Source organism: Falco rusticolus, chromosome 6 (assembly GCF_015220075.1).
Source record: "Falco rusticolus isolate bFalRus1 chromosome 6, bFalRus1.pri, whole genome shotgun sequence".
Classification (NCBI taxonomy): domain Eukaryota; kingdom Metazoa; phylum Chordata; class Aves; order Falconiformes; family Falconidae; genus Falco; species Falco rusticolus.
Window position 1 is genome coordinate 9,200,843 of NC_051192.1, and position 13,133 is coordinate 9,213,975.

Genomic DNA, 13,133 nt, shown 5'->3' on the forward strand with positions numbered 1-13,133 from the left:
GGCTCTAATAATCTAATGTGGTGCCTCAGTTCAGCAGCGGCTTTGGTGAGGTAGAGGTATGTGTTGGAAGCACAGAGCTACACAGCACAAATTCAGGGTCCTAGCAGGAGGACACTTAACGAGTATGACGTGAGGGTGCGAATGCTGTGGCTCTTGACATGTGAAAATTACAAAATGCTGCTCCTTGCTCCTTTTCTCTCCCCTAACTCCATATCCACCTTACTGTGGTTTTTTTGGTGTGGTTTGGGTTTGGGATTTTTTTAAATTATTATTATTATTTTTGTTGTTTTGGGGTTTTTTTGGTTTATCTTTCTGCATCATATTCCACTCAGAATCTCCCCAGCCTCATCTCCCATGGGCTTCATTTCTCAGCGACTTCTTTTTGTCTAATAAAATGATCTGTAGTGAAACAGTTCAAATTTAAAGGCCGGTGTTTAACTTGACATAATAAGACTTTAGATTTGGCACCCCACTGCGACAAAAATAATGGCAAGGCAGAATTCAGACAATAATGGAGGAACAGCACAGCACCTAGTATTTTACTCCGTTTTGATTACTACTTGTTGTGCAGACCTTTAATGCTTCGTTAAGTCTTACAGGTGCCTGGAAGGGGAGAGCAAGATTGCAATAAAGAAGGGATACCCGACTCGGCATTTTTTCAAGCCCGATAAAAGAAACACAATTGATCTGACGGCATGCTGTAAGAAAGAAAGGGAAGAATTACTAAAATCCTAGCAAATGGAAAAATAAACAAGACATATTATGGCATGAAAGACATTTCAACTGTAAGCATCCTATCTACTAACATACATTGTACTCATTCCTCCTCTGAAAAATGTTTTTGTGCGTGTGAAACAAAGTACTAGGATTTATTTTACAGGTAAGTAAATGTATCAGTTTGAACTATTTTCTCGAGCTTTTTCTAGATTCTGTATTTTATATCTAACTGAACACATGCAGAGTGATAAGGCATACGGAAACCATATTAGCTAGTGAGTTTAAAACAATTCCTTTCCACCCTCTTTTTCTGGAATATATTGCATATATAGATGCACTATAGGTGCACTTCTAATGGGAAGCTTCAGTCATTTTGCAATCAGTAGACTCTCAAGGAAAACAAATTTCTAAAAAAGTTTGGGGAGAATGGATAGCCAGGAAAAGAAGAGACTGTACTCATGTGATTTGGACAGAGTGATCAAGTGGGAGCTCACACTGATAATTTGCATAAGACTTTCTTCTTCATTAGACACCTAAGCAACTACAACTACAGCTTAGCCAAGGCAACTCCCAGACGCATTGGAAAACACATGTACCCTTGCCTCTGTGCAGAGAATCCGCTGTGCACTGCATTCACAGGAAAAAATAAAAAAAAGGGAAAAAAAAAGCTGGTTTGCTTTTTCCTATGACATCTTCTAGGAGAGCAGTTTGCCACCATTTTTGAGGTGCCGATCTCTACATTTTTCCATTGTTATCTCATATGGTGAATTTACACTTACTGGAAATCAGCTTACTTGGTTACGCTTTGGCTGCACTAGTACACTGAATTTCAGTTGTCCTCTGGCCACAGTGCTGGTGGTCTGGACCATCGTAACAAGCTGACAGCAGGGAGCCAGCAGCCAGGAATGCCTCCCATCATTTTCCGATGGAGGGCATTCAGGTAGACTCCTGGCATGCTGCGATGGCAACGTAGACTGGCTTCAATAACTGATATTGGCATAAATGGTAAGAACAAGCATGACAGAAAAACTGAGCATTTTGTGCTGCTTGATCTTGCGTCGTGATGTGCATGAAGCCTGAGGCTCACAGCAAAGGAACTTTACCCCCTCAAAGATAGTGCTGGCATCTGGGACGTCTCTGTTAGGCCTTCCCATGCTTGGCCCATGAGAAAACACACGAGGTCGGGCTTTGCTTAGCAGCAAGACAACTGAAAACGTTCATGTGGACACACACCCCCGTTCCTGTGCTAGCCAGTTGGGCTACACGCCACACAAACCCGCGGGCCAGAGCCTTACAGGTGCTTTCTCCCCAGGGCCTGTGTGCAGCCACAAAGCTCCCATGACTTTTTCCTGCGGGCGATGCACAGGATCTGGCCGTGCCTGAGGAGCTCGCCTCGGCCCCTGCTTGCTCTTCAGTCAGCGGTGCTTGAGGAACCCGATTCCCCCCTGCCCGTCCCTCAGCCGGTGAGGCCTGAGGAGCCCGCCTCGCCCCCTGCTCCCTCTTCAGCCGGCCGCGCCCGAGGAGCCGCCTCGCCCCCTGCCCGTCCCTCAGCCGGTGAGGCCCGAGGAGCCGCCTCGCCCCCTGCCCGTCCCTCAGCCGGTGAGGCCCGAGGAGCCGCCTCGCCCCCTGCCCGTCCCTCAGCCGGCCGCACCTCCCGCCTCTCCCCCTCAGCGGACCAGGCGGCGCCGCAGGCCCCTCGCGGGCCGCCTGGGCCCCGCCCGCCCCCGGCTGCGCAGGCGCGGCGCTCCCCTCCCCGCACGATGGAGGTGGTGCTGGCCGACGCGCTGCTGGCCCGCTGCGGGGACCCCTGTGCGCTGCTGCGGGACGTGTGCGCGTCGCTCTCCGCCGAGCGCGCGGAGGCGCTGCGCCTCCTGCTCCAGCGCCTGGCCGCGGGCGGGCCGCCGCCGGGCGAGGCCGAGGCGCTGCGGCGGGCCGCCTGGGAGATGGCGCTGGAGTGGTGCCGGCCGCTGCTGCGCGGCGGGGAGGCGGCGGCGGCGGCGGGGGGGTGCGGGGAGCGGCTGCGGGTGGCGCGGGCGGCGCGGGGGGCGCTGCGGCACTGCGTGCTGCTGTGCGGGGCGCCGCTGGCGGCGCGGCTGGCCCGCGACGCGCTGTCGGAGCTTGCGGCGGGCGGCGGGGCGGGCGCGGAGGCGGCGGTGGAGGCGCTGGTGGCGGCGGCGCCGCGGCTGGAGGAGCCGGCGCTGGTGGCGCGGTGCGTGGCGGCGGCGCTGGCGCTGGTGCGGGAGGAGGGCGAGGGCGAGGCGGCCGCCGCGCTGGTGGCCGGGCGGCTGCTGCCGGCGCTGGGCGGCAACGGCGCGGCCTTGCGGCGCGTCTGGGAGGGGCTGCTGGGCGCCGGCGGGCCGCCGCGGGCCGGGCGGGCGCTGCTGGCGCTGAGCGCTCTGGCCGACGCGCTGCTGCCGCGGGGCGCGCCGGGCGCCGGGCCGGGGCTGGACGCGCGGCTGTGCCCGCGGTTCTGGCGGCTGGTGCAGGAGGGCCTGACGGAGCGGGACGGGCTGTGCCGGCGGCGGGCCCGCTACCTGCTGAAGCGAGCCCTGGACCTGAGCGGCGGGCAGCGCGCCGAGCTGCGCTGCCCCGCGGAGGGCGCAGACGGTACGGCGGGGCGGGCGCGGGGGGCGCGGCGGGGGCCGGCCGGGCGGCGGGGAGAAACCGCCCTTCGTTTCTCTTTTGGCCAGAATCGAGCCTGTTCTGGTGGTCTGCTGAGAAGAACGAGGAGCTGATGCAGTTTTGGGAGACGTATATTCTGATAATGGAAACCTTGGAAGGGAACCAGGTGGGAGCCTGTCCATGTATGTCGCTTTAGGCGCGCGTACTGGGAATGCCGGTATTGGGCCAAACATTCCCAGTTCTGGTGGCTGAGGGTATCCGAGTCACCACTAACAGGAACATTTTTATTTCGAAGCTTAACTATTGAAAGTACAGCACGTGTGATTAATTTGGAATAAATTCAGAACGCCTCTCTGTCTTTGGAATAATTCTGGCTAAGGCAGGTTGAACTAAGAAAGAAAAACCTGGGCTGCTGTGTGTGGCTGGCGAGGCCGCAGGTGGCCCGTGGCCTAGTGAACGTTGTTGGCCACCACACTGAGTAACCAACCCCCCTCCGGTGGAGGGGACCACATCAGGGTGGCGGAGTGTGTGTGGCCATGGAAGGGGATAGTGCTGAGCCGGAGCATCCCGCATCCTCGGCAGAAAGACGCCTGTTGGCTTGAGGCTTCCATAACTGTGCGGTGTGGTGGTGGTAACTGTTAGTTGTGTCACTGCCTCTTTGTAGTTATTCTATTTGTACTTAATTGCGCTGTAACTCAGAGAAATAGTATTGCCCAAAATGTTTAATTTTAGAGATTTGTGCTGGTTTATTACAATTTTGAGGAATAGAGTGGTTGGTTGTTAGGAAGTGTTGTTCTTATCGTATGGTAGCATGGAAGAATCAGTTTTTCTTCAGTGCTAAACTACGATGGACTGTTAGGTGACAAGTGCCAGGATCAGTTGCACGGGTGTTGAATGTTTGTTTAAATGCAGTTAAATTGTCAGTTACTATATTAATGCTGTCAACAATAAATTCTAGCCCACAAATAAGTGCCAGTTCCTAGGTTTGAGAGTTAAAGCGATTACTTACATTACGTGTGATTTGCATTTCAGATCCATGTCATAAAGCCAGTATTACCAAAACTAAATGGTTTATATGAGCATGCTATATCAAGGGAAAAAGGTAAGACATAACTGAAACACCTCCTAAATATTAGGCAGTTAATTCACACTTTTTCTTGTTGTTTTTTTTTTTCTTCTGCTCTTTTAGTAGCGGCTTTTTCTTATGTTTTGTTTCTCAAAATAGCTGTTTTCTGGGTGGTGGTTCCACTTTTTGTGGGTCTGCTATATGCATAGGTCACTTGGAACATGTGTGCAGGCAGTGCTGCTCTGTTCCAAGAAAGATGTCCTAGCATATGCTTATTGCTTACTGTATTATCTTGAAATATTTTTTTTCTGTCAGCAAACCCAACCAAGTGATCCATGTCCGCTACGTTTTGCTTTACTTAAGCTGGTGTGAAAATCAAACAAAGGCAGAGATTCTTGGCGTGGGTCATGTGAGCCAAGTCACCTATGCAACTCTGCAAAAGGGGTGAAAAAAGCCCCAACTCATTGGAAGTGGGGAGAGAAGAAATAAAACTAGTGCCGAGACAGCATGTTGAAGGATGTACTGTCATCTTTTGTAGGGCAAAACATAGCACATCTGTTTAGGTAGTGCAAGACGTTAAGAGGGTAAAATTCTAAAATGTAGAGGACAAGTTTTGAAAGCCATGTTAATAATTCCTTTTTGTGTTGGAGATTTAGCAAACTGTGTGTGTGTATATATATATATGTAGCTATAATAGTATTTTTGAAATGTCCTGTGAATTGACTCTGAGATTGCCCCTAAGTCCGTCAGTACATTGTTAGCATGTTAATACATCGGTGTAATTTCTGTATCAGTTTAGAAGAATTTGCTTTTGTAACAGGTTGTTGGTTGTTTCACCCATCATGGCACATGTGTATTTATAAGCGAATGTTTGAAAGTGAGAATAAAACGTTGACAAAGGAAGGCATTCTTCATTTTCTGGAACTTTATGAAACAAAGCATCTTCCAAATCCACTTGGTTTTTCTGAGGTAAGTCTGTTACTGTTACTTGCCAGAACTATGTTCTAATTTGTAGTGTCTCTTAATGCTAATTGCCTCAGTAGTGTTGGAATTGGTCACGTTCTTTAAAAATAACCTCTTAACCATGCAAGTGATAGCAATGTTTGTAAGTGGCATCAAATACATAATTACTTGAAAAATGGCCAGACAGAGAAAATGCATTTTTGAGTGCAGTCATTCATTCCTATATTTCAGAGTAATGCTCTCTAATTAAAGTTGGCTCCCAGTTTATTGAGATTTGTTACCAGAAGTGAAATTCGCAGAGGGGTGATTTTCGGAGCCCTCTGAACCTCTGCGAAGTTGCTAATTAATATGAATAGATTGAACAGAGTCTTGGATAAACCTGGTCAACAGACTTCAAGTCTGTGCATATTGTCTCCTACTCAGGGATGCATTTTGAAGATCTATTGCTAGATAACCTTGTGAGGAGGTGAATGTCTCTGGTAGGATAATCAGTGTATTACTGTATCCCATTGAAAAACACACTTTAAAATACTCTATATGTGGGAAGAAACGTTGTAAATTTAACATCCCTAATTATTTTTTATTAGTATCATATGTAGGTTGACTCCCCAACTAGCCTGCACCTTAGTAAGGAATGATCTATTTTATACTAGTATTTATTTCTTCTCTCCTTCATAGAAGGAGAATTGCCCTCACAGGTCAACATTTCTGATTTATACAAATTAAGTCAGCCTCTTGATGACTGACTTGAAATACAGTCAACCTTAAAACACACCCTAAATCTTTCTGCTTGTGTTGGTGCCTAGTCTTTCCTTTATTTCATGTTTAAGTACCTTTTCTCTGTCTGTTTCCCAAAAGGATTTCTTACTTGCCTGTACCTTTCACAATGCTCTGTGAAATGTACCTAGTGAAAAAATTGCTTTGCTTGTTTATTCTCCTGCTCTCCCTTCTCTTTAGTTTCCTCCTCTTTTTTGCTGCTGCTATTTACTACTAGCAAGAGTATTCTCTGATTTCTGACTTTGTCTTTTTAAAGTCTGGTGAAATAAGTCTAATTAGCCTCTATCTAACAGTGCCTTGCAAGTGTACATTTAGGCGTTGTTCTTCTTTTATCAGTTTGTCATTGGACCGTTAATGGATGCCCTGTCAGAAAGTTCCCTCTATAGCCGGTAAGCCACTGGTTTTTAATGTTTTTTTAAAAAAATGTATTGGTTATTGGAAATGTATTCTAACAACACTGGGTTTGAGTAGTGGATAAAATCTTGGATGGAGGAAAACAATTACTAAGCAAATGGTGTTGCTAAACTAACTGACAGGTAAAAGAGTTTTTCAGGAAAGGTGGGTGGCTGTGAGGTAGATAAAGTAGGTTCAGTTTAATCCTAATAATAGCAACACAGAGATGCCTCAAGGTCTTATTTTACACCTGGTGTTGAAACATTAATTTGGAAATCAAGTGAGATATGATAAATTAGTAACTTAGTGAAGTATTTTCTATCTTCTCATTTTCTTGCCACATGGAAAGAAGGGGCTGCTCTCGTTGTTGCCAATTCATGACTGATGGAAGTGGTTTTTTGACAATGCCCTTTTGGGAAATTACACTTTTTCACAGGAGGCTATTCACAGTTGACAGATGACAGTAGCCTTCTGTGGTGTAAATACATAAAGAACAGATACAAGTTTGAGGAGTTGCAAGTTGCTGTACATTCAGTGTACTGATGGCATTCAGTCCTTTGTGCTAGTTGCATGGAGAGTACTGAGAATGGCGAATAAAGTGCTGAATGCACTTTGTGCGCTCAGCATTACACAGATGCAGTGGCATGGGTGATTCAGCTAGCAATCTGAAACTCAGTTCTGAGTGATGTTGGAGGAGCCTTGACTGGCTGACCTTGGTAGATAGACAGAAACCATCTCTTTATGCACTTTTTCTTTTTTTTGGGGGTGGGGGAAGTGGGAAATGACTGTCACTTATTAAACTGGTGATCAGTTTGGATTAGATGATTCTGCATAAAGTGTAGTCAGAATAGGTTGTTTCATCTAAACACGATGGGACAAATGTGACCTCTTTGGGGGTCTCACAGCAGTTCTGCGTTTCTCATCTCAGTTAGCCGGCTGCAGTATGCTTTCCATGGGCATACATGGATGGGAAGGCAGAAGTTGAAGCAAGCGCTGAGAGTTTCAGTGCGTTAGAGCTGTGTTGGATTGATGCTTCATAATCTATATTTCGGTGAAATGCGTTGGCCTGTGTAGAGGAGGATGCATGTTTGAGTATACCAAGAGTATACAAAGTTGTTACGATTCATGTCAAGCTGCATAGAGAAGAGTATAAAAATCTCATGACTGTTGCTGATCCTTCATAGCCAGGATCCTGGTGGGACACAGTTTCTCTCTGTTGGTCTCGTGGAACATTTATTGCATCTTTACTTAAAACCTTCTGTTCTTGTCAGTAGTTTTCTTTATACTGGCTTTATAGTCTTGCTCCCTAGCATACCTGTGTAGGTAATTTGTCTTCACTGTTCTCCAAATCAGACTTGTTGCGCCCCCACTGCATGCCACTGATCTGCCCCGTGGTCTTTGGCTGCCTGCTCCCCGGAGGCCTGTGTCATTCTGGGGGTGCGGGCACGAGGTTGAACTGACAGTGCCGTCTCTCACTGTGAGCAAAATGTGCTCGTAGTCCTCAGTAACCTGACTTGAGGCTGTGCTTGAATGCTGGAGTGTGCTGCCACCATGTACTTGTAGGTGGCCAGGGAGAGTCATGCTCTTGGGACGGTCCTCATCCACTGTGTGCTCACTGGGTGCTGTTGGAATAGTGGGATAAATGGGAGGGCATTAGCTTGCATCCTCCATCTTTGTGGGCTGTTGGAGCAGTCTCTGTGGTGAATTAACCACTGAACTGCACTTTGTTTTTGTTTAGGGGCAATCCTTGTAGCTGTTAACATACCAGTTGTGTATTTGATGTTTTAAAACCCAACAGGACACCAAGTCAGTTAATGGGAGCCTGTCCTCCTTTGGGAATGAGGCTACAGAAGTTTTTGGCTACTTATGTCATGCTTCTTCCAAAGGAAGAAAAAGGTATGTTTCAGTTTGACCTTTACCTTTTTTTAGATAAAGACACCAAATAAAAACTATGGAGCAGTTTTCTGTATCTCATGTAAATGTTTACCACTACTTTTCTACGTTACTTGAGAGAAAAAATAGTATTTCTCCTTGTGGCAGTGGAGTTTCCAGAGAAGAGAGAGAGGTCTTCCGAAGCTTTGAGGGATGCTGCAATATTAAGCTACAAAATTGTTTTAGGGGCAAACTGAAGCAAACCTGATTATTTTATTTTTTTTAATGAAAAAAACCCAAACAAACAAACTCCTAAGTGCTGCAGATGAACAGTATTTGCAGATTCTTTTTTCTTTATTTGTCAGTGTAGGTAATACTGTGCTGAGCAAAATTTTTAGATCTGTTCTTTTTTTCATTTGGGGGGTGGGGTGGGTTTGGAAGTCTTGGTGTGTTGGGTTGTGGGGTTTTTTTTAACCAATCTGCCAGACTTTTTTAGTCACAACCTGCGTAGTCAGGCATTCAAAAGACCCAGTCCAAGTGCTGAAGCAGAAGCTGAATAAGGATTCTTTTATTGTGAGGTTGGATGGATGAAGATTTCTGAGTTTTTTCCAAGTTTTCGTGTTAGTGTAGGCTGAAAAGAAGGAGCAACCTGTGACAGACCAGAATGTAATACCTGGTTTAATTTGGATTAAATAAGGGTAGAACCAGGTCTGTTCAGTACCCCTATCTACAGGTACGTGTTCTGGTAGGAAACACCTTACATGTTTGTAATGCCATAGATGCCCTATTTCTCTGTCCTGTCCCAAGACGTATATATTTTATCACAAAATGGAGGGTCTGTGATTAGCATCCCTGAGGCTGAGTGGCCTGCTTCTACAAATTGTAGCTGTGGTGTCTTGAGGCAAAAAAACCCCTTTAGGCTTGCTTTGGCCCTGCCAGCATCCATTAAACAGGTTGAATCACGATGTACTTTGGTCTGTCATCACATGGACTGAGCAGCTTTAAAAAGGCATTGTCTAATACTCGAAAAAGTTAAAATTCTGTTACTGTAGTGATTAGTGTGGATAACCAAAGTGAAAATTAATTTTTTCTGGTTATCTCCTTATCGTATTACCTTACTGACAGACTTCTTTGAACTGTACTTGTTTCATTGAAATAATCAGGAAGTTACTTTGTTGTCTTCCATGTAATTTTCAGAAATGATTGTAACACTTCTGCTGGGGTCTGTGCCATTTAAATGCATTGGAGAGCAAGAAATCACTCTGGATTGTTTGTTCTGTTTACTTTTATTTTAAGGCAGCTTCCTGTTAAAATTTATTCAGAAGATGACAAGTAGGCATTGGTGTGCTGTTCCCATTTTGTTTCTTTCTATGGCTCTGGCATATATCCCTGCGTGTAAAGTACTGGGCACTGAAGGACTTCATGCTTTAAGGTAAAATGCACACTGCATTGAGTTCTTACAGATTTCTTCTAAAGTAATGTGCAGAACATCTGGAGAGCCAGGATGTAATTCATGTTTGCTACTTCAAGGAGGATGTGATGGTTGTACATGGGAATGGAAGGTTCTCTCTCCTTCATGTCCATTTCTGGGGAAAGCAATTCAAGAGCCAATGTTTTTATATCTCTGTAGTACTTAAAAAACGAATGTTTTGCATTTCAGACCTTTGTCATTGCTTTTTTTGTGGCATCATTTTACCCTGGTCTTCCATACTTCCTAACTGATATGTGTCAAACTTCTTCCTTTTCTTCTGATTATATTAAAACCTTGTTTATGTCTGTTGAGGCTATATCAAAGGACAGCCCACAAAACTGAGAATTGAAAGTTTGAGAATTGTAAATAAAAACCTAGGTAAAAATTCCTGGCATGCATATTGTCCTTAATCACTGATGTTTCCTCAGTGTCTGCTTTCACTTCATAGAGTCACTAAAATTCAGTCATTATTCCAGTTTAATCAGATTTGAGCTTTGAAACAAAATCTTACTGGTGGTTGAAGGAATATAGGATAAAAGTAGTTTACGGTGTGTGTGGGGGAAGGTAAAAAGTCAGACACTCTGCTGATAAAAGATTATTGAAGGTTTCTTTCAGTTTCGTGCTAGAGTGACAATTCGATTGCAAACATTTCTATTTTCTAAATAAAGAATATTCTTTATTTCTGTATTTGTTACAGATGGCAATGCAAATACTAAATTATCAGTTCAAACTGATGTGATCATGGGAATTGTTCCTTTAGTTTTGGTTTTGCTTTGCTGCCCTCCCACTTAGCCATGCTCTTGGTTTTGTCAGGTTTATCTAAGTCTTAATACTAGTTTTATAGTACATATATAATACATATAGCAGTAATCTTGGTTTTGGATAGCATGCTGTCTAATCGGGTAATGATGGCGTTAGACTTGGTAGAATGTTTGTTAAATACAGTCTAATATATTGAAAATGGTTAATAATTAGCAAATACATGAAAATGTTTAAACGTCCTAAGTGTGTGTTTTCCACAGTGCATATTTTTCCTCTTTCCAGAGATGTCCTTCAGTGTACTATGATTACACATCAGATTTTGTTGCGTGGAGCTGCTCAGTGCTATCTTCTTCAAACAGCTATGCATTTGACAGATGTGGTGAGTTCAGTGTGGTTGGGGTTGTTTTTTTTTTTTTTTTTTTTTTCTTTTTTTCCTGGTGTCATAGAAGTACACATACGCTTTTACAGGGTAAACAGTATTAAAAAAAATTGCTGAACACAACATGGAACTGATTTTGCTGAATTTGCATTTTTCTAGTGACTGCTTAATAAATTGTGCTATGTAAGTATGGGTATGCTTATGTTAACTTTTGTTTTTGTAAGATGTATTTTTTTTTCATTACCTTTTATGAGTTGATGTTTTCTTGCAGGGTTTTCCTGCGGTGATTATGAAATAGTACCGTATTATGAATAGCCACTGTATAAACTCAGGTTTTAACATCCAGAAAATAATTGGACTTTCCTGAAATACCCAAGAGAATAAAAGTATTCATAATACTAGAATGATAAAACTACCATTAATGACCTTATTTATTCAGTAGTCAAGGTATTAATGTTTCGGTTGTCCTACAACATGCTTGCTTTTTACATGAGTAGACAATCTTCTATGTTTTGTTTTATGGCTATAAACTTGTCTGAGTAGAATTTCCTTTTGGAAATACAGATATAGTACTTACCAGTGACTCTCACTCATTTATGTACATACATTTGTCATCAGTGTCATCAGTGAATAGCACTATTCTTCCAGTCATTCATTAGCTTTCAGGTAGATTTTGATACTTGTGTTCCTTGGTAAAAAGATAAGTTGGTCCCAAAGAGGCAAAAACTAGTCTGTGTCACGGAAAGGTTCATTTCTTTTTCTGAAACTTTTGCCAGATGACAGCCAACTGTTCCAAGTTGTTAAATAGATGTTACTGTTGTATATTATGTTGGCAACTATTGTATCCTGATTAATTTCTTCAGGAGAAAGTGTCCCTCCCAGAAGTTTCAAGCTTTCTTCTGTCCCTTAGACCAGAGGAGTCCCTCAGGAGAGATACTATGTTATGGGTGGAGGTGAGAACAGAAGCTGGTTTTATGTTCATCAAACATTTTTTAATACCTATACAAATGTATGTTGTTTTACTGACAATTTAATATTTAAATAGTTAGCTACTTTTGCAGGTACATTATGGAATTTCTGGATGTGGAGTCCTGATGAATTTGTCTTTTACTTGAAAGCGGTGATATTTGTTTTTTTAATGCTATAAAAGTGTTAATGTTAACCCTAAACAAATTATTAAGCAGTTTCAAAGTGAGGAATTCTAAGATGGCTGAAGGTAAGGTAAAGTGGCCAAGGAGAAAAACACAACTTTTTTCTTTCTTTATGTAGAAATTCTCAAGTCTGCAGAAGAAAAAGCTGTCTCTTGAGATAGATTTTTTTTTAATTTTTATTTTTTATTTAAATCCTTCAGAGCTTGTATGCCCCAGTTCATTGCGTTTCCTAGAGTTTATCTTGGTATTGCAGCTGTTTGGTATAACCATACTGAAATGCAAATCAGATCTTACTCAGACTTTTGGTCCCTGAATACTGGTCCTTTAAGAGACTTCAGTGTGTTCATCACAGTCCTAGTCTTCTGCGTACTTTGCCATGATTGTAGGAACTGAGGTGGCTATTGGCAACCCTGTACTACTGTCTGTAATCTCTCCCATTAGGCATCCGTGCTCTCTCCTCACACAAGTCACACTGTTGGTAATTTCATAGAGAGAGTGTGAAGCAGGGCACTTTATGGAATCCAAAGAGGCTTTCCTCTCTCCTTTTATTAAGGATACAAGGTGGATGTAACATCCTCAGCTGGAGCTGTTCTTGCTCATCAGATTCTGCAGGCAGTTATTTTTGTATATTATATATATATTCTCTTAATGACTACTTCCCTCTCATTTCCCCTCAGTGGTCTGTTGTAAAATTTCATTTGATGGAAAAGAACACTATTTTATAGTGTTAGTCTGGGCATAGACTGCTAGTATGGTGCATGTTTTCCCTTTCTTTTGGTTCTGAAATTACTGACCAGGATAATGTGGATCCTGAGCCACTCTGAATGGGCCAGTACAGGGACCAAAAAAAATTGGCTAAGAGCTGCCTCTGATTTGCATGTTGTTTGGGTGAGCCCAGCATTGGCAGAAATAACAGGGTAATCTCAAAGAGAAAAATGTGCCTACCATGTAGAGTGAGAC

The 13,133-nt window shown here is 43.7% G+C and overlaps 1 protein-coding gene across 1 annotated transcript in view; it reads left to right on the forward strand.

Moving 5' to 3' along the window:
• Positions 1-2,477: 2,477 nt before the first annotated feature.
• Positions 2,478-13,133, forward strand: part of TARBP1 (TAR (HIV-1) RNA binding protein 1) — a 40,891-nt gene continuing 30,235 nt past the window's right edge. The window contains exons 1-9 of the mRNA XM_037391721.1: positions 2,478-3,324; positions 3,408-3,505; positions 4,372-4,441; positions 5,226-5,374; positions 6,482-6,534; positions 8,337-8,434; positions 9,707-9,842; positions 10,926-11,022; positions 11,886-11,975. Of these exons, the coding sequence (XP_037247618.1) occupies positions 2,478-3,324; positions 3,408-3,505; positions 4,372-4,441; positions 5,226-5,374; positions 6,482-6,534; positions 8,337-8,434; positions 9,707-9,842; positions 10,926-11,022; positions 11,886-11,975 (1,638 nt within the window). The remainder of the gene's footprint in view (positions 3,325-3,407; positions 3,506-4,371; positions 4,442-5,225; positions 5,375-6,481; positions 6,535-8,336; positions 8,435-9,706; positions 9,843-10,925; positions 11,023-11,885; positions 11,976-13,133) is intronic.